Raw genomic sequence first — 21,117 nt, 5'->3', positions numbered from 1 at the left:
GATTTGCAAAAATCTGATTTCCATTTGTGTGTTGTGTGTTTTTTTTAATTTTCTTAATTTTCTTTTACAATCTGACCTATCTGACCCATTTGGCCCATCGATCTCCTTTGGGCTGCCAGTCTGAACATAGCCCTATAAGCACTCTGTAACAGAGACGCGCTGGGACCAGAATAAAGCTGGCTACAGCTACAGTACATGTTGAGATGTAGAAGTTTCCAGATGCAAATCCATGCATTCATTACCATTACCTTGACGTCCTACCAGCTGTTTCATCGCTTTGACTCATATCTCTCTCTCTCTCTCTCTCTCTCGCTCTCTCGCTCGCTCTCCTTCACACAGGGTGGTAGAGGAGGGCTGGTAGGACATGGCGGCCATGGCAGCAGTGCCCAGCTATGCCCCTTCGGTGTGGGTGAAGGTGTGCCACGCTCTGCCCCGGCTCGACCTCACCATGCAAATGAGGGATAACTTCTTCGTCCCGGACAGCTGGGAATACCAGCAGGTAAAGGGGACAGCCAATCACTGCGCACCAGCAGGTCACCTCCCGTCCAATCACAGGTCCCAAGTGTTGCGTTGAAGTTAATTGCCATAACAACCGTCACTTAGTACAGTGTTTCTCAACCTGTGGGTTGGGACCCCTAGGGGGGGTCCCCAAATGATTTTGGGAGGTCCCCCAGAGGATTTGCTTAATTTGCAACATTGTTCTCTCACTCGATAGTAAAAAAAAAAAAAAGAACATACAGTAGAAGTGTATACAGGGTATCTGCACATTTCTAAAGTTACAATTAAGGATTTTTAATACCTTTTTTTAAATTAAATATCAAAATCAAATATAATTATTTCCGGGGGTCCCCAGTTCAAATATGATTATTTTCGGGGGTCCTGAGTTCAAATATGATTATTTTGGGGTGTCACGGCCTGTAAAGGTTGAGAACCACTGACTTAGTAGATCAGCCACATTAGAAGCAATTCATATTCTACACCTGTCGTCAGCAGCAGCTGGCTCAGGAAGGTACCTAGTTCGATCCCATTTTTTTTTCTACCCATTTTCAGAACTTTCAAACAGCAGGCTGTTAAATAAAAATTGTGGGAGCCAATATGTCTGTCTCGACATATGTGAGCTGAATTATAATTGTGTGCCAGAATGCCCTTAGTCCGATGGTTCCGAAGTACCATTGGTCTGATGGCGTGCATTAGAACAAACCATAACCATAAACTCATCACAAAAAACGATTGCCTAACCCTAACCTCACACTGTAACATTTGTCGGATTATTGGGACGTGTGAATAATTGGCCGTTGGACTAATGGGCAGCCGCCCATAATTGCCCTACATTGGATTTCCTGACAGGTCCTATGCCATTACTCTGATGACCTGCTGAATTATCATAATGATGCTGCCTGAGCTACCCAACATTTTATTGGCCTAATTATTTGTAGTCGGATGAGCTCAGATAGCTCCAAGAATGCCTCTGACATGCTTCTGAACACATCTGCAATAGATCCACCACCTGTCTTGTGTCTACCCCACATCTGTTGTTGCCTAATTATCTTTTAACATTGATCTTAGCTGTGGTGATAACCATTAGTGACATCAGACTGCCTCGTTTAGTCATGCAAACTGCATTGGGGATACGTTATGCCGATTTTTACACAAGGTATGCGAGCACGACTCCAAAATAATGTCAATATCACTGCGTTCTCTCACCGGGTGCATGGTCTAGACTAGAGCAGTGTTTCATGTCAAGGACCCCCATGTCAAGGACCCCAAAAATTATATGTATTTGGCCGCGGACCCCCATCTCAAAATATTTTGTTCCAGGGACCCCCAGAAGCAAAGATTAGAGTTACAAATGTTTGCTTTAAAAAATATTTATATTCAAAAATCACTATTTTTTGATTTTCGCTCATAGCTTTTGAAAAGCCAAAGTACAAAAGGTTAAAGTGGTTCAAAGTATTGTGATGCTATATTAACACGTTTTGCTGGGGACCCCCTGGAACCCCCCCAAGGACCCCTAGGGGGTCCCCGGACCCCACTTTGAGAACCAATTGTCTAGAGGAGTTACTTTACAATAACATAATACCAGCACTCACAGAACTGTCCTTAAGGTACTTTTATTTATAAGTTGGCATGGCACACTGCAGACCACACAACGCACACGCTTCGGCATCAAGCCTTCATCAGCGTTGTACGAAACGTGTACGTTGTTTGCTTGTTTGGTTCCATGAGCGCTGGTACTCTGTTATTGATATACTTTATGCAGAACCCGTCCACATTCTCCGCGCTATTGTCTGCATGGTATAAACATAATAATAAAAAACCATAATAATAAATAAATAATAATCAGACCGTTCTTGTTAGAAATTATGAAGTTTAACTGCTTTCAAATTGGCATCCTTAATTTAGGCATGTCATTATAGCTGTATAATATTATTGGAAATATCCCGATCTGCAAGCGATCAACGTGTCGCATTGCGACGCCTTGCAAGCTTGTAGATCGGCTGTTTCCGCTGCGCAAAAGTTGTTAATCGTTTCCCCCAACAGGCTTTGGGTATAGGAATGCTCGAGCAAGCCATGTCACACACAACGAAAGCGAGAGACAGAGAGAGAGAGAGAGAGGGAGAGAGAATTGAAACAAGGAGAGAGAGAGAGAGAGAGAGAGGAGAGGGAAGCAAATTATCCTCCAACAGAGAAAGACAAAAGGGGCCGAAAGAGCGAGAGACGGAGAGAGAGAGGGAAAGAGAGAGAGAGCGAGTGTGAGTAATGCACAGAGGTGGTTGAACGCAGGGCTAGGCAGAGAGAATGAGAGAGAGAGACGAAAGAGAGGAGGGGGGGGTGGAATGGAAGAGAAAGGGAGAAGGTGGATGGAATGGGAAAAGAGGAAGTAGAGGGAATGTGAAGGGGAGCGAGAGCGAGGGAAGGGGGAAGCGAACGGCAGCGAGAGAAAGGGAGAGTTGCAGTGAATGTATTTAAGTAGGTCACAGATTATTAATAGAGATTCAGTGGCTCGGATGGAAAGAAAGAGAGAGGAGGGAGGGAGGGAGGGAGGGAGAGGGAGAGAGAGAGAGAGCGGGGCAGAGAGAATGTGGGGAAATAGCGAGAGGGGGGGGGGGGTTGGTGTGGAGGGGACAGAGAGAGAGAGGTATAGTGAGAGAGAGGAGGATAACCCCTGGTTGGTTGCACGCAGTGTTGTGCACCAAAAATAGCAGATCTGCAAGATCACAACGCGTCGCCCTGCAAAGCGTTGTGAGCTTGCAGATCTGCTATTTTCGTATAAACCAGGCTTTAAGGTGGAGGAGTGTGACAGACCGGGCAGATGGATGCGGGGATAAAGCTGTAGATATTGTGCAGTGTGCGTGGCACGTGCGTGTGTTAAGGGGGCAAAGTGCATTTCAGTAATGTTGACTTACTACGTCAACCCTGATCAAAGCGCATTAATATTCAATACTCGATGATGCAGAGGGTATACAGTAGATACTGTACTCGTGGGTTAAACCCTTCGAGATGATATACTTATACTTAATACTTATAGGATGGATAGCAGTATGAGAAAGATCTCATTAATCACGTTTTAATGCTGTGTTATTATTGTATGGATGGGTGGGGATGGGTAATACTATAGCAGTCCAAATATCCGCCTCTTCGAGGTAGCGCACGCACCATCCTCGCAATATTTTAGCCCAGCTAGTGGATGGGCTCTTGGGCAGTGTCCGTAAGTACATTTTACATTTAAAAATGAAGAAAATGTTTTCAAAAGAAACTCATGAAATCAAAAACATTCGAAACAACAAAAACATTCCATAATAATAATTATAATAATAAAGATATATATTTTTTAAAGAAGTTGTGAAAATAGCAGATCTACAAGCCCACAATGCGTCGCATCGCGATGTGTTGTGAGCTTGTAGATCGGCTATTTTCACTAGTTTGGGCCCCCGGGGAGACATCAAATTTCTCTAAAACCTTTGGGAACCACTGTTGTATTGCCATGGAATTTTCTGTGCACCTTTTATGCTCCTTCACGGAGGACGAATCCTACTGATTCGTATCCCCATGGCCTGTCCTATCGCGCTAGCCTTTGGCCAAAATGTCCTCTTGCATAAAACATCTCAAAATTAGCTTGCCGGCCCACCGTCTCCTAGTGGGGCGTTTAGACTCTTGCCTAGCCTAGCGGGCGTTTACAGTGGCATTCCACACCACTTGTACACTCTCAGAGTTAAAGGTAGGGTAAGTGATTTGCGTTGGTTAAAATAATTGTTAAATAGCTCTATATTCTGATAGTACTCATTGCTATAGAGTGTTTGTTCAGTAAAAGGAGTCTCCTTGTCTCTCCACCTCTTTATTAAACAGAAAATGCATTTTCATTTCCAATTTTATCCAACCAGGACAGAGAACTCAATCAGGATACAGATTAAACAAGTGAAATTGGAAGTGATGACACTAAGAAATGAGCAGACAAAATTGGAACTGGAACATTAAACAAATTAAGCTTCAAAATGGGTACTTTCACCTGATTGGCTGAGATTTTGACACCTACCGAAAAATTTATTTTCTGTTTATTAAAGAGCTGGAGAGACAGGAAGACATCTGTTACTGAAAAAACACTCTATAGCAATGATTACTATCAGAATATAGTATTTTAACCTTTTAACAAAATACTTTTTGTTTTAACCAAACAATATCACTTACCCTACCTTTAAGTAAAAAACTCAGTGCAGTGTGCAAAAGTGGAGGTCAGAAGAACCCCTCAACCATGTACTGTCACACACTGACTCATTCACTCTCTCTCTCTCTCTCCCCCCCTCTCTCTCTCTCTCTCTCTCTCTCTCTCTCTCTCTCTGTCTCTGTCTCTGTCTCTGTCTCTGTCTCTGTCTCTGTCTCTCTCTCTCTCTATCTCTCTCTCTCTCTCTCCAGACCTTGCTGGTGCTGTCCAGTGTGTCGGCCATCGCCTTGGTTCTCTCTCTCCTGGTGGTCCTCTCCTTCCTCATCCACTACTGCTGCTGTCACCGTGGCGACAGGAACGAGAGCTCGGAGGAGGAGGAGGAGGACGAAGACGCGAGCACGGGTCACGGCTATGGGGGCAGGAAGGGGCGGGGCATCTGCTGCGTCACGTGGGTGGCCGTGGCCTCCGTCACTCTGTGCTGGTGAGGGTTCATTGTTTTAATTCCATTGAAAATAATGGGTTAAAATGTGCACTTCGTGCAACACTGTGAGCTTGTACATCTGCTATTTTTGTTTACATTTTTCTTTAACACAAATCTTTTCTTCTGGGGGTCCCTGGCACAAAACCTTTTCAGATGGGGGTCCAAATGTATATCCGTTTGGGGGCCCTTGGCACGAAAAAGTTTGAGAACTACTGGTTTAGAAGGCATTTGTAGAATCGGCCTCAGGTCTTAATGGGTTAATGGACAGACAACATCTTCACTGAGACAAACCGTAGGAGGGCTGAGAGCATATACTGTACCAACCAACACTCCTGAATTTTTACCCTTTCTCCTGCTGTGCTCCTTAACTGTAATTTCTCCTGGAAATATCCTTCACTCAGACTCTTATGGTAAAAGTGAGTATGCCCATGGGTGTTACACACCCCACTGATATGCAGCCACGGCCATAATGTTAATGTGTATAAAATGAGTCCGTGAATACGAAGTCGGTGAATACTAAGTGAATACTAAGTCAGTGAATACTAAGTGAATACCTTAACCCCTCCCCCCCCCCCCCCCCCCCCACACACACACACACACAAATCTCCTCATCTTTGCGAACCCGGGGGTCTGGTAGGGGGGTTAAGAAGCGACCTGGGCTGTTTAGCAGCCACAGGATCAGAGGAAGCGACTGTCACAACTGCCAACAGGCAGACTATACAGTACATGACTATACTGACGGACAATCTATGTACTGAAAAGACACTTTCGTATGTCACCGTGGGAAATTGTATGAACTGCTTGCCCACACAGTAATGTGATGTAATGTCTGTCACCTCTGAAAGCTTCTTTAAAAAAAGTTGGTCACAATTTTTTTTTTTTTTTTTTATCTCCTCATCTTTCACAGTCTAATGTTTGCCGGTATGGCTGAGAGGGAGACTGTTTAGGAGACTGACAGTAGGAGAACTAAGAGGAAGACAGATAGAAGGAAAGACAGTTGTAGGAGAGATGGACAGTAGAAAATCTGAGGGGGAGACAGACGGTAGGAAAGCCGAAAAGGAGACGGCGTAGGAGAGACAGACAGGAGGAAAGCTGAGAGAGAGAGAGAGAGTGTAGGTGTAAATGCTTCCTTCATCCAGTCTGGAGCAATGGAAGCTCTGACAATGATCAAGCGATAAAGCGGATGTGAAGCCTCCTCCATCCATCTTTACAGTCACGCAAAGTTATCCTAATATAAATCAAAATCATCAAAGCATATATAGCTTGCTGCTTAGCAGAAATGGAAATTAAAGAATAATATTTTTTTAAATATATATTGGAGAACGTAAATGACAGATTCCTGCCTCGGCAAGGAAGACTAGTGCAGGAGAGAGAGACATTAGGAAAGCTGAGCGGGACACATTGTAGGGAAGACAAGTGAAAGAGCAGGTAGGCTAGAGAGGTACATGTATCAGCCACTTCTCATTCCACAGAGGACACTGATTTGGGAATATGTAGTGGTGGAAAAAGTACTCAAATGTTTTACTTAAGTAAAAGTATCAATACTGCAATGTAGAAGTACTCTGTTACAAGTAAAAGTCCGGAATTCAAAATTTACTTGAGTTAAAGTACAAAAGTATTGGTATCACAATGTACTTAAAGTACCAAAATTAAAAGTACAAAAATGTTTGAAAATAGCAGATCTACAAGCTCACAACGCGGCTTGATGCGACGCGTTGTGAGCTTGTAGATCGGCTATTTTCAAATAGCCTAGGTATAAAATAGCGCCAAAGTGGTTAATGTATGTTTTATAATATAATAATTTATATCTGCAAAGTAAACTAACTAAAGTTTTCAAATAATAATAATTGTAGTGGAGTAAAAGTATAATATTTGCCTCTGAGATGTAGTGGAGTAAAAGTATTGAGTAAATGTACTTTACACCACTGGGAATATGTAGCATTAGATGTCAACGCAGACTTTAGCATTTTAGTAATTTTTCCAGGATCAAAATCCAGATCCAAAATCATTTACTCTTTATTATTTCAGCCATTTATCTGATGCTGTTTTCCTCAGCAACCCACCACGGGTGCAATGACACCGTAAGCTTAACATCCCACAAGATGACAAACGACCGCTTGTAAAGCGCAGAGAGCAGGGGTCAATGTCATGATCACACAATGATCCTGGAAGGACAGGAAATATACGAGACAGGAGCTGAGGAGAGCTGTAGAGGGAAGTCCAGGTTAGGGCTGGGAGGCATGACTACAAATCAATATATAATTATAAATATATATATATATATTAAAGAACTGCCTCTCGATCATTTTTAATTAACCTTACATGAGCAAGATTAAGTCGGTTATTGGTTCTAAATATTGGTTTTGATTTATTTTCTGTGAATTGCCCAGCCCTATGTGGGTGTTTGGGAAGGAGTCGCCAGAGAGAAGTGTGTGTGTGTGTGTGTGAGAAAGAGAGAGAGAGAGATATGTCCTGTGCATGAGTGTTTGAGAGCAAGTGCGTGTGTGTGTGTGTGTGGTTGTGTACCAACAAGGGAGTGACACTGTCACAAGACCAGATGACTGCTAATGGTCACAGTGTGTCACCGACCACAGGTCCATGACATGAGTGGACAGGGAGATGGAGAGAGAGAGTGTGTGTGTGTGTGTGTGCGTGCGTGTGGGGGAGGGGGGTTCCCTCACAGCGGTGTTTATGATGACCCACCTACAGTCCGTCATTCACTCTCTGAGGGGTCATGGCAGATCGGGTGACTGTGCAGTCATCCAGTCAGGTCACTGAGCCTTCAGTGCGACTACGTAAAAGGAACGCCACTTGACGTCTGTCCAACAGCATGTGGTTATCAAGGCCACTGTTTCTCAATGTCTGGTCCGGGGGCCCGCCAGGGACCCCCAGTTTGGTAGGCATTGGGACCACTGACCCCCCCCTATAACTCTGAGAGTGTACAAATGGAACCAAATGGACCCTTACGGGTCCATTTGGTTCCATTTGTACACTCCCAGAGTTACAGACCGTAAGTGTCCATCCCTTATGGTCTGTAACTCTGGAATTGTACAAATGAAACGGGTCGCCGATCTACACTGTAAAATTGTCAGCCTTAATTTACGGGTCAATTTGCACACTCTCAGAGTTACACACCCGTAAGCGCCCCCCATTTGGACCCCTGTGGGTGGTCCCCGGACCGGACGTTGCGAACCAGTGACGCAGTCGGTGCGAGAGCAGAGTGACTGAGCGGATGCCGCGGCCGGGCCGACGCATCAGGAACTTCCAGAACCGTAAATCGATGTGTCAAATTGCGATGTGTAACCGCAGGCTAGTGGCATTAAGACGTCAGCCCCTGTCAGTTATTATATTTCCATTTCCAGTCCATTCATACTCCATGCCGCTCAATTCCCCCCCCCCCCGATTAGTTTTTCATATCGCTGCGCCCACAGTCTGGCGTTTTGATACCCAGTTAATGCCATATTGCTTTGTCAACCAATATTTCAACGAATATTATAGGCATTTAAGTTGGCCAGCATTAAGACTGCTGGCTTTCTATGGCTATTTCCAGGAACATTCTCAGCGCTATAGCTTTGATGTTCTCCATAATCAGGACCAGATGTGATTTTGACTTGCAGGCGATACCATCTTGCTTTATCATAACTGCAAGCGTACAATAACATGTCGAATAGCGATTCAGTTTAACAGCAGTGCTACTGTAGCTTCAACACTGCCATTATACATGAGTCTGTGTGTTGTTTTCAAATCCATTCACACCTTTTCATATTGCGATGACAAGAGATGAGAGTAGTTGATCTGATTCCCATTGACCATTGTGCTTCATTCTCATCATTCATAAGTGTAAACGGAGTTGTCAAATTGTAATGCCTACCATTTCCATTCATCTTTTAAGGGCTTAAAGGAGAATTTTGGACTAAGTTTTTCTTACCTTTTCTATGATGTTATGATATCTTAGGATGAATGGTTACAGTAGAAAAATGTCATAACTCCATCCCGGGTCCGCCACAGCTTAAAACGTGCGCGGATAGGCCTTGCGCTAGATCGCATATTTAATTTTTTTTTTTTTTTTTTTTTTTTTGTTTAGATCTGACGTTCATAGTGACAGAACACTATGCAACCAAAAAATAATAATATATATATATATAATTATATAAGTCGCTAGACGAGATTGAAATCTAGAGATTTCAATCTCGTCTAGCGAGACTTATGTTTTTTTTTTTTTTGGACAGTGTTCTGTCACTATGAACGTCAGATCTAAAAAAAAAAAAAAAGTGATCTAACGCAAGGCCTATCCGCGCACGTTTTAAGCTGTGGCGGACCAAGGATGGAATTATGAAAAATTTCTACTGTACCATTCATCCTAAGATATCATAAGATCATAGAAAAGGTAAGAAAAACTTTGGCCAAAATTCTCCTTTAACACATTGAATGCCAAAAACGGTCCGGACCGTTTTTGAGGGTCCAAACGAGAAGTGCCGAAAACGGTCCGGACCGTTTTTGACCCAATTCTATTTTTATACATGTGGGCCACGTGGGGCGCTAAAACGAAACTTTGACATCACCCAAGGAGTTTCTGAGAAGAAGAGGCTGGATCTGGCTCCATGTAAAAAATCCTTCCGGTCGGCGTTTTCAATGTTATCTCCTTGATTAAAAGCTTAATATCTCCATTTCTTTTTAATGTGGTGGAAACGAGCCGTTTTCGATCGGCGATCACGCTGCAATGGAGGGTCGCGTTGGAAATATTATTGTTCCAGGCGTTAGTCGGGACCCTCCGCCGTCTCGCACGCACGCTTTGTTTACATGCACTTCCTCGTCGGGGCTTCTCACAGCACGAAATGTATAACGCAAGTGGATGGAAGAAATGCTGGCACTCAACGTATAATATTTTAATAAACCTCTGGCACCCAATGTGTTAAGTCATTAAGAAAATGTCCCCCCTCTTTTTATTTGATTTTTTCACAACTCAAACCCTGTGTTATAATAATAATAATAAACTTTATTTGTATAGCACCTTTCATGACATCAAATGCAGCCCAGAGTGCTTTACACAACAAAAAAAAAAGAGATCAACAAAAGAGAAACAACACAATATTAAACAAGATTAAAAAAAAACATGATCAAGAACAAATTAAAAATGAAAAGAAGGCAAGATCAAAAACAATACAAGAAAATAGCAAGAACAAATGTTCTGTTGATGTGACTCCGGTCTCTTGATTATAAGTACAGTACAATGGCTTCCAAGTCATACCAAAGACTATAAAAATGGTACCCAATGCCTTAAAGCTGGGCGCTCTGCATCAACGGTTGAATTGCGGGGTAGGTCTCGGGTGGCGCAGTGGTAAAAGCGTCTGCCCACCACCGCAGAGGTTGTGGGTTCGAAATCCACCGTGGTGCATCCGGCTTTGTTTGTCGAAGATCGATACGAACACAATTGGCCCATGTTCGTGGGAACGAAGTGGAGCAGGGAGGGTGATATTTTGTCACTGTACGCATTCCTACGGACTGGGGAAGGCACCTGTCAGCGGGGAGTGTTGGGCGGGAGGAGTAGGAACGAAGGCTCTACGTCCTCGCGGTGAGGGCTCCTAGGTGAATCGGTAGGATACAATAGCAGTGACAACACACGTGTGCATTAACTGGCATAACGGCTAAATTGGGGAGAAAAAGGGGTAAAAAGCAAAACATTTAAATGTAATCCCTGCGACATACTAGCTTGGTGTCCAGTGGCTGCTTCACACTACAGTAACAGGAGATACAGTTGGCTCCTGACTGTATGAGCCAATGGTTCCCAAAGCTACTTGCTTACAACAGCTGAATTATCCCTCCTGGGTTACGTTATTATTGTACAGCATATGGACACTCAGAGGTACGGTATGAAAACACTAAACCACACGTTTAGGGCATTCTGGGGGACCACTTGAACCCTTGCATCCCTATTCTGGGGGGAACATTCGCCAAAAAATAGTCGATCTGCAAGGTCAAGACGTGTCGCAAGAGATTTAGTGTAGACAGAAAGAAAGTCTGTTTCACTAAGACTAGAGGGTTTTAAGTGGTTAACAACACAGAGGCTTGTTCTGCGTAGGACAACACAATACATCTCTGTTCCTTGTTGGATGAGATGGAACAGACGAATGATCTACTTTACCTCTTGAAATACATTTTATGTGACTCACATTTGAAATGCAGCCACATCACAGTCATTATGGATTGTATACATTAGGCAGCTCTGCAACAGAAAGCCAGGGACCGTGCAGAGGCATGGATGTACACACAGTCACACACACACACACACACACCTCGCTTTTCCCTCTGCGCTCTAATCTGGGTCACATACTTTGTTGGAGATTGGGTCGTACCATTCCATTCAGGGGGGACTGAGGGGATTTGGGCGAACATCTGGCCGAGGCCTTAATCTGAATATTGTGAATAAGGGGAAAGATGTGTAAATATGATGTTATGCACGTGACGTTCCTCTGACGTTCTACCTTCACTCGGTCGAAGCCCTTGGAGGTTGGGACGGATGAGGCTCGGTCTCGCCTCCCCCCGCCCCCCCTTTGCTTTGCTCCTACCCTCGCTGTGCTTGACTGTTGGTTGGTTCGCTCGCCCACTGCACATCCTCTCACAGCCTCACCAGCTCTATCTCAGTGGTTCTCAAACGTTCTCATGTCAAGGACATCATTTGTCGCAGACCCCCATCTGAAAGGATTTCAGATGCCAGGGACTCCCATAAGTTAAAAATGATTCAAATGTTTTCTAAATGTTATTTTTTTTCCCCCGAAAATAGCAGATCTACAAGCTAATTTTGCTGGTGACCCCCGTTTTGTTGGGGACCCTCTTGAGCATCCTAAAGCAGTGGTTACAAAAGAGAAATGTATGCCTTCCCGCGACCCAAACTAGTGAAAATAGCAGATCTAAGCTCACAATCTGTCACGATGCGACGCATTGTCTGCTTGTAGATCTGCTATTTTCACAACTTAAAACCTTCTAATTTATGTAATTTCTTGGATGTTTTCCTTATTTATGAAATTATTTTGAAAATCTTTTGAAGTAATACATTTCAACAACAATACATTTCCTACGAAATGTAGGAAACGAAAAATAAAGGGACATTTACTCACAAATAGTTCCCGACCCACTGTTTGGGAAACAGTGTCCTAAAGCAGTGGTTCTCAACCTGTGGGTTGGGACCCTCAGGGGGGTCCCCCACATGGTTTTTGGGGGGGTCCCCAGATGACATTTGAATTGACAATTTAAGGACTTTTAAGACCTTTTTAATACCTCAAAAAGAAAGAAGAGAATAAGACCATTACTGCATCAAAACAAAAGTAATCAACAAACTATGCTATAAAAACTGGTCAAACATTGGCAAAATTGTCAATTAATATAAGAAGGAGGCAAACATTGTGAAAATAGCAGATCTACAAGCTCACAACGCCTCGCTGTGGAACGGAGTCAAACTAAATTGAATGCCTCAACTCCTACAGTGCATTCCAAATGCTTTTCATGGTGGGCTTTCATGGTGTTCAAATATGATTAATTTGGGGGGTCCCCAGTTCAAATATGATTATTCTGGGAGGTCCCCAGTTCAAATAATGATTATTTTGGGGGGTCCCCAGTTCAAATATGATTATTTTGGGGGGTCCTCGGACCCTACTTTGAGAAGCAATGCTCTATCTATGTACATATAGAATTCATTTTATATGTACATACACACTGAATAAAACATTACCTTTATGCTTCTCCTATCTCATCTTGCATTCTCTCTCTCTCTCTCCCACCTTCTCTCTCTCTCTTTTCCCCCCATGTCTTTTTGCAGTGTTGCCATAGGTGTTGGTTTCTATGGCAACAGCGAGGCTAATGATGGGATGTATCAGCTGACCTCGTCTCTCCTCACTGCCAATTATACGCTGGCTTCCATCGATCTGCTGGTGAGCCCTGCTCTCTGGATACCACATGACACACACACACACACACACACACACACACACACACACATGCACAATATCTGGCCCTGTGTGTGTGTGTGTGTGTGTGCGCGCATGTGGATTTGTGCTTGTGTGTGTGCCATTGTGTATGTGAGCAATTTGTCTGTGCGTGTGGATTTGTGTGACTGTGTGTGTGTGTGTGTGTGTGTGTGTGTGTGTGTGTGTGTGTGTGTGTGTGTGTGTGTCGCATGCATTGTTTGCAGTCAGTGTACACATCATGTACATTGGTGTGTGTGTATACATAACTGTGACTGTGTACTTGTACTGTATGCACGCACACAAATGCGTGTGTGTGCGCACATTTGTGTGCTTGCTCTTGTACATGTGTGTCATTAAGAGAGACACACACACACACACACACACACAGAGAGGAGTGTGTTGTATAAACTGTTGCATGGTGTATTGATCCACTGTGAATTGCTGTGGTCAGACACTGATCTGTGTCACGTTGACAGAGGTCCTGTAAAGACACAGTAGAGTACCAGCTCATGTATTTATTTATGTATTTATTCATCAATACATAGATACGAAAGATAGATAGACCTTCATTGATCCCTTGGGGTACATTCAGTTGTCAGTTACCGTGACATTTTACTTGACGATTAATTGTCACTCAAATAATTGCGATAATAACGCTTTTGTTGTCGTTGAACATTATTTGGAACAGTATGAATCTGTTTGGCTTTTAGGCTTCATAAACAAAAGTTGCACATGGCAGATATGACAAATAACACATATTTAATTACTTTATACTTAAAAATAAACATTGTGGAAATAGGCGATCTACAAGCTGAAAGCACTAAAATGCTCTTGTAGATCTGCTATTTCCACATAGTATTTCCATATTTCGGTCTGTGCATTTGTCCAGTGGTGGTCAAAATGGGGACGCCATGGGGCACCAGAGCTGCCAACTGGACAAGAGACAGGAAAAAGAAAAGAGAAAAAACAGAAAAGTTATTAGTTTTTTTTACATTTTCACAAATCCAACATAACCGATCTAAAAGCACTGTGACGCATTGTGCGCTGCGATGCTATTTTCACAATTTTCAGGGTTTTTTAAAAGGCATTTAGTAATAGGGTATTAGCTATTTGGGGGTCCCTTGCATGAAAAAGTGTGGGTAACACTGCATTAGTTGACTGATAAATATACCATACGATCTCATCGTACAAACCAGTCTAAGACCTCGTGGTTTTACAGATATCATGGCAATAATATGGATTTACAGTACAGTATGAGACACTTAATTGAGATTGTTGTTGCTACTTGTTTATTTCGGCCTTGAGGGAGATGTTGTTACAAGTGCTTGTTTTTCATTTCTGCTGCACAAATTACTGATGTAATTTTGTTCATCATCTTTCCGTTTCGCATCTTTCCATTTTATCCTTTGAAAATTCACTTTTTTTATATACTTTTGCAAATAATTAGACTAAACTCGACGAAATTTGACTAGATTAGAGTAACCAAAACCTAGACCAGACTGAATCAAACTAAAGTAAGCTAAGCTAAACCAAGCTATGCTAGACCAAACCTATGCTTTTGCTTAATCCCGTGGTAAACAATTTGTATCTGTGTGGGACAAGAGACAATATGATTATGATAATAATAATAAACATTTGTATTGCACCTTGCATGCATAGAATATTAGCTCAAGATTCTTTACTGAGATAACATAAAGTAAAACACAAATGAAAGTGAATATTTAATGAAGTGTGAGCACAGTCGACTGTACAGTGACCTAAGTCTCCCCTCTCCCCGCCCCAGATTTCAGACACCGTCTCTGGGCTGCAGCTGTCCATCTCGGGCCCTCTGGCCACCATGGACGAGCTCTTCATGGGCAGTAAACCCTTCCTGGTGTCCACCAGGAACTGCCGCAGGTTCTCTGACAACATCATCAACCTGCTCTCCTCCATCTCCCTGGCCCGTGCCACCGCGGGGGCCGCGGACGGAGGCTTCGGGAACGACAGCGCGTCTCCCATCAACGCCCTCACCCCGGTCCCCCCCTCCATGGCTCCCACGGCGGCGCCTACGGGCGGGCTGATGCCCAGCCCCTTCTCTCCTGGCTGGGCGGCCAACACCCTGATGGTCAACGAGGACTACAGGTGAGAGGCAGTGAGCTGCACATCAGTGTTCATTTTGACAGCAAATTTTGATTTAGTTTTAGTCATAGTCTTTTGAATAAAATGTCATTTAGTTTTAGTCATATTTTAAAAGTGTTAGTCTAGTTTTAGTTGACTAAATATCATAACATTTTAGTCAACTAAATCTACAGTTGATTTTGTCCACAAAAATGTATGTTGGTGGTGCCTTGATGGCCTGATTTTAAACTTGGTTGCATACTGAAAATAGCAGATCTACAAGCTCACGCTGCGACGCGTTGTGAGCTTGTAGATCTGCTATTTTCAGACACCCGAGCGCAACCAAACATAAAATGACTTGTCTTAGTTCTACTGGATCTCTCCCTAACATTTTAGTCTAGTTTTTATTTGTTGACGAAATTGTCAATATATTTAGTCTTAGTTTTAGTCATCATAGCTTAGCTGGTGGCTGCTCAGATGGTCATGTTGGGGATCTCAGGGGGATTTAAGTCTGACATGAGCTTGATCAATGAGAGAGGGAGGAAGAGGGAGATGGGGATTAATTCGGCCAATGCTGGGTATCGAATCCTGATGATCGACGCGTTGCAAAGGGACAGTTCAGTAACCCCAGCAATGCAGGGAAAGCTACAGTACTTGTACACTGCTTGTGAGCTGCTTGAACACTAATATATATGTAGATTGGTACGTTAAGGTAATGCGATGCCCTGTTTGCAGCACTACTACACATCCAAGTTTTCAACTATCAAGTCTGTTTGTCAAGTGCAGTGCTGTGGTTAAAATACTGCAGAACAAATAGAGCATTGAAATGCTTACTCCAAACTGCAGGCCCTATAGGCAAGTACAAAACCTATAGCATGTTGGTAGGTTATTGAGTGCTCTGCACAGGGTCAAGGAAGTACGTGCACAAGGCATTCGTGTAAATGACAGACTCTCGAAGGAAATGAAGACAATGGTCGCATATTTTTCAGCCTTCAATTTACCTCTGTGTGGTTTCAACCTCACGTGTCTGTGTGAGGCGCACGGCGGGTTTCATCGAAATCCAAACCACGACAATACAGGGTAAAGACCTAGTACAGACAATTACGCATCTTTGGTTACTTCACTCGTCTGCAAGAATAGCGTTGGCCGCAAAAGCCTTGGTTTCGTTCTTAGAATCGCTTAGTATAATTACCAAAAGGCATGCAGGGACATTTGATCTATCATGTCAGACATTTGGTTGCAAGGAAATGACAAATGTAGGTCGCATCCTTTCCGACACCAGAGGCCCAGTAGCCACAGCCCATGCTGCTGAGTGAGAGGCTATCTGTGTCAATCTCAATATGATTGCATTAATTGTAAAAAATTCTTCTAACAAGCAGGTGTAATGTATATACAGCCTCATACAAATAATACTAACACTAACACAAGTTGAAGTATAACAATTTATTGGTGTATTACTTTATTGTTAAATCTTTAGACAGTCGAGAGAGCATGGACCGCGTTCCCTTCATCTCTGATCTTATTTTTATTCATTACCATTAGATATTCCTCGCCACTATGACATTTAAATGATTGACATTGGATGACATTTGTTCCAAAATGTCACCAGTGTCCATGAATGTTGTTGGCATGAAATGAAGCAAAAGGCTAAAATTTACTTGCTGGATGTTTTAAGTTGTGTCATCATTTGGGCATGTAATTATTCTTTCATTCTTTCAACAAAAAAAAAAGAAAAAACTAAACAAAACACTGCATAGCTGATCTATAAGCTCACAACACGTCATGATGCGACAAGTTGTGACCTTGTAGAACGGCTATTTTTGCTATTTGTTGTGCGGCAAAGTGTACAGGGCTTAAGTTGTTAAAGTTAGAACCATCTGGCTTCCTGAGGGATTCCAACTGGCTTTTCTAATGGATAAATATAGTTTTTTTTATATGTAACTCACTGTGTGTGTGTGTGTGTGTGTGTGTGTGTGTGTGTGTGTGTGTGTGTGTGTGTGTGGTAGGTGGCTGTCCTACGTACTGTTGCTGCTGCTGGACCTGATAATAATGCTGTTCATCCTGTTGGGACTAGCCAAGCAAGCACGCTGGCTGCTCATACTGTAAGTGCAAACACACATATATTACTATACTTGTGAGGACTTCAACATTTTAGGACTGTTGTTTAATGAATGAAGTGCACACACACACACACACACACACACACACACACACACACACACACACACACACACACACACACACACACACACACACACACACACACACACACACACACACACACACTATTACTGAGGCAAGTGCGTGTACTAGTTTGGTGATACAGGGAAGCCCAGCGGTGCGTTATCTGGAGCTGCTCTCCTTCGCCGTGTGTTTTTACTCGCCTCTTTACCCATAAACTGCCTCAATAAAAATAGAAAGTGCTAAAGGAAATTGGCCGTGTGCCAGAAAAAGGCCAAGATTCACGACCTACAGGTGTGAATTCCCTGTGACACACTGCAAGCATTATCCACTTCCCTTTCAGCGCAAAATAAATCAGACATTAGAATAACAAAAAGACAGACCAGACACAGTATTGGACGGAACATCAAACGGCCTCTTGACTGTGTGTGTGTGTGTGTGTGTGTGTGTGTGTGTGTGTGTGTGTGTGTGTGTGTGTGTGTGTGTGTGTGTGTGTGTGTGTGTGTGTGTGTGTGTGTGTGTGTGTGTGTGTGTGTGTGTGTGTGTGTGTGTGTGTGTGTGTGTGTGTGTGTGTGTGTGTGTGTGTGTGTGTGTGTGTGTGTTTTCCCCAGGATGACAGTGCTGGCATGGCTGGCTCTGTTCCTGAGCTGGGGCTCACTGGGTCTGGAGACAGCCACGGTGGTGGTGAGTAATAAGGGAAAGGGAAATGACTTTTATGCATTCATCCAGATCTAGATCAGCGGTTCCCAACCTTCTTTCTGGTTCAGGGCCCACTTGAGGCCCAGTCTACGTGTTTTAAGTGTCCCTGAGCAAGACACTTAACACATTGACCGCCAGAGGTTAATCTCATAATGTACTCACCAGTGCCAACGTTTTATTGTTGTTTTTTGTTTTTTTCACGTCGCCATAGATCTTGTTAAAATCCTTAAGATTGAGCTGTGCACTGTTTGTAAACATCGCGGAGATCTCACTGCTTCTACCAGTGAAGACCACGTGTCAAACGGAGCCGCCATGTTTGAGTTCTGACCGTTTAAGTTAACATGGGAAATGCGAGGATGAAAAACTACATGTTTACAGGGGCTTTTACAGGGGTTATTGTGTACGACTTAGAATGGAGGCAGACGGGAAACAAAAAACGTGATCGCACTTCCGGTCGAGATCGGGTGGTGTTACACTGAAAATGGTCCCCCTAGAAAATTAAAAAAAAAAGGAAAAAGCACCACAGCCCGTAGGCTACGGGATTGGCGCTTAACCGTTGGATTTAACGGCCCGTAGAACTACGGGCCCGGCGGTAAATGCACACTTAGGCACATGCAACTTTAAATTCACACCTCAACAAAGTTTACAAAGGCTCCCGACTCACACCAGGTGAATTAAAGTAGGAATGAGCCTAGATGCATATCAACTGTGTCCATTGTGTGACCTGTAGTGTAGGTGTTCAGCGACGTGCGCGTGACGTCATTCAAATAGAGTGCAACCACGTTCCAATTCAGCAATGCAACACTGACCCATGCTAACCCCATGCACCCACCCATCTGACCAATGTTAAGTGGTCAGATGGGTGGTTACAACGTGTATTTTCAGAGCATGTTTATTTTAACGATCAATCTATCGATTGTGTTCCGGCTTGGATCAATGGAACCAACGTACCATATTTTAAGTTTCTATTTATCAGTATCACAATGAAAACTCATTTTTCAATGTTTTAAAGAAACAATACTACGACATTTTCTTAACATTTAAAAAAATATATATTTATGTTATATTATCATTAAATCTTAGTGTTTTGCCAATTATTTGGGGGCCCACTTGCAATAACCTCACCGCCCACCAGTGGGCCCCGGCCCCACAGGTTGTGACTCGCTGCAGTAGATGGCTGCTCAGAGGAGTGCATGGTGGGGCCAGCTGTTAAGGGGTTAAGTGTCTTGCTCAGGGGGACCTCTTAAACACTAGCCCAGGGTTGAACTGGCGACCTTCCAATTTCCCAGACGCGCGTCTATAAGCATTCAGGGCTGCATGGGACCAGACCGGACTCTCGGGGCGAATCAGTCAAATCTCAAAGTTAAATTAACACTCTAGATTTGACTGTGCAGCAGCACAGATGATCTGCCTTCAGCACCATACTCTCTCGAGTGTCAGTCTCTGTGGACCACACACACACACACACGTACGCGCGTGTGTGTGTATGTGTGTGGTTGATGAGGAGTCGGAGGTCTTGATTTCCGCTGTCAATGGTGCCAAATAGTCACTCCCTCCCTGTCATAGTTCTACTCCCCCGAATCTTATGCCTGTGCTTATTGTCTTCCTGTTGCTACAGTCAAATGCGTTTATTACAGTCATTGAATCAATTCTCTTATTTACGTGTCATGCCACACACAGGACCTACAACACACCCGATACAACAGATATTTAAACTATTACAGCTTGCAGTAGCATTTACAATCAATTATAATGTCCTTGCTGTAGATTTACAGTAAACACATAATAGATGCAATACAATGTATTTACAGTATGTGTTCATGTATTTACGTCCTGCATTCTGCACATGATTCATTTGTTGGATTGACGTCACTTCAAGACTCAAGGGGTTCGAAAGGGATTTATTTATTACTCACCCATACAATTACAAGATGTGCAATAAGGTATAAACATATACATAAATACACATATAAGTGCATTAGTGCAATTGTGAGCAAAAGCTTTTTTGTCCTTGTTCACTTTCACTTGCAGTTTGCACTGTTAAAAACCTTGTCAGCATTAAAGGGCAACACCACTTTGGTAGAGGTTTGGGTTGTGTAGTTACCTTGCCATGATGTAACTCCAAAGGTGGACAAGAAATCAAAAATAATTGCTCCATTGATTAGAAATTGATCATTCTAAATTTGCTCCTCATTGACTTACATTGTACGGTAAAACAGCTCTCAAAGTCACTCTTTTAGCACATACACAAACACAAACAAAGTTGATTCAGACAATATAGAACATCACCAAACCCAGTACTGTTTTTATTTTTTATAAAAATGTTAACTTCCTGTTGATTTTGCTATTTTTATTAAGAAGAAAACCCGGACTGGATTCGCGGATCCGGATCCGGATCTTCAAATAGTAAAATAAGTAGGACATTTTTATTAAAAAAACAAACAGTACTGGGTTCGGTGATGCTCTAGATTGTCTGAATCAGTTTTATTCGTGTTCATTTACGTGCTAAAAGAGTGAGTTTAAGAGCTATTTTACCGTACAATGTAAGTCAATGAGGAGCAAATTTAGAATTATCAATTTCTAATCAATGGAGCAATTATTTTTGATTTCTTGTCCACCTTTGGAGTTACATCATGGCAAGGTAACTACACAACCCAAATCTCTACCAAAGTGGTCTTGCCCTTTAAACAAGCATAGAAACATAGTGATATTGGTGCACTCTCTGAGTAATTGCCAACAAATCCAGATGTATTGTTATTTGCAGAAAAACAAATAACGCACATCCTCCGTTCTTTGGTTACTATTATTATTTGCACACACAATGGTAGATCATAGAAGTATACAGATTGAAAATGTACAAAAAGTAGAGCTATGAAACCCAAGATTCTCTCGATAAGAGTCTGACGAGTTGGGGTTTTCAAACTGCGGTGGAAAATGGGGAGCGAGTCTGCAGTCCTGACCGCAAGAGGGAGTTTATTCCACAGCTTGGGGGCCAGGAGGAGGGGTGTTGTCCAGGGTGTTAATGAACAGACCCTCTT

The 21,117-nt window shown here is 43.0% G+C and overlaps 1 protein-coding gene across 5 annotated transcripts in view; it reads left to right on the top strand.

Moving 5' to 3' along the window:
- ttyh1 (tweety family member 1) overlaps window positions 1-21,117 on the top strand; it is a 75,182-nt gene that overhangs the window by 31,765 nt on the left and 22,300 nt on the right. For 3 of the 5 annotated variants that reach the window (XM_080427454.1, XM_080427453.1, XM_080427449.1), the window contains exons 3-8: window positions 340-499; window positions 4,912-5,141; window positions 12,955-13,066; window positions 14,886-15,223; window positions 17,206-17,301; window positions 17,992-18,064. In XM_080427454.1, coding sequence (XP_080283580.1) covers window positions 365-499; window positions 4,912-5,141; window positions 12,955-13,066; window positions 14,886-15,223; window positions 17,206-17,301; window positions 17,992-18,064 — 984 coding nt within the window. In that variant the 5' untranslated portion in view covers window positions 340-364. Of the gene's footprint in view, window positions 1-339; window positions 500-4,911; window positions 5,142-12,954; window positions 13,067-14,885; window positions 15,224-17,205; window positions 17,302-17,991; window positions 18,065-21,117 lie in introns of those variants that run through there. The other 2 variants (XM_080427451.1, XM_080427450.1) reach the window with 1 other exon arrangement.

Source organism: Gymnoscopelus braueri, assembly GCF_963280865.1.
Source record: "Gymnoscopelus braueri genome assembly, chromosome: 4".
In the NCBI taxonomy this organism is placed as follows: Eukaryota; Metazoa; Chordata; class Actinopteri; order Myctophiformes; family Myctophidae; genus Gymnoscopelus; species Gymnoscopelus braueri.
The sequence above is the reverse complement of the archived record's forward strand: the minus strand, read 5'-3'. Positions and strand labels throughout refer to the sequence as shown.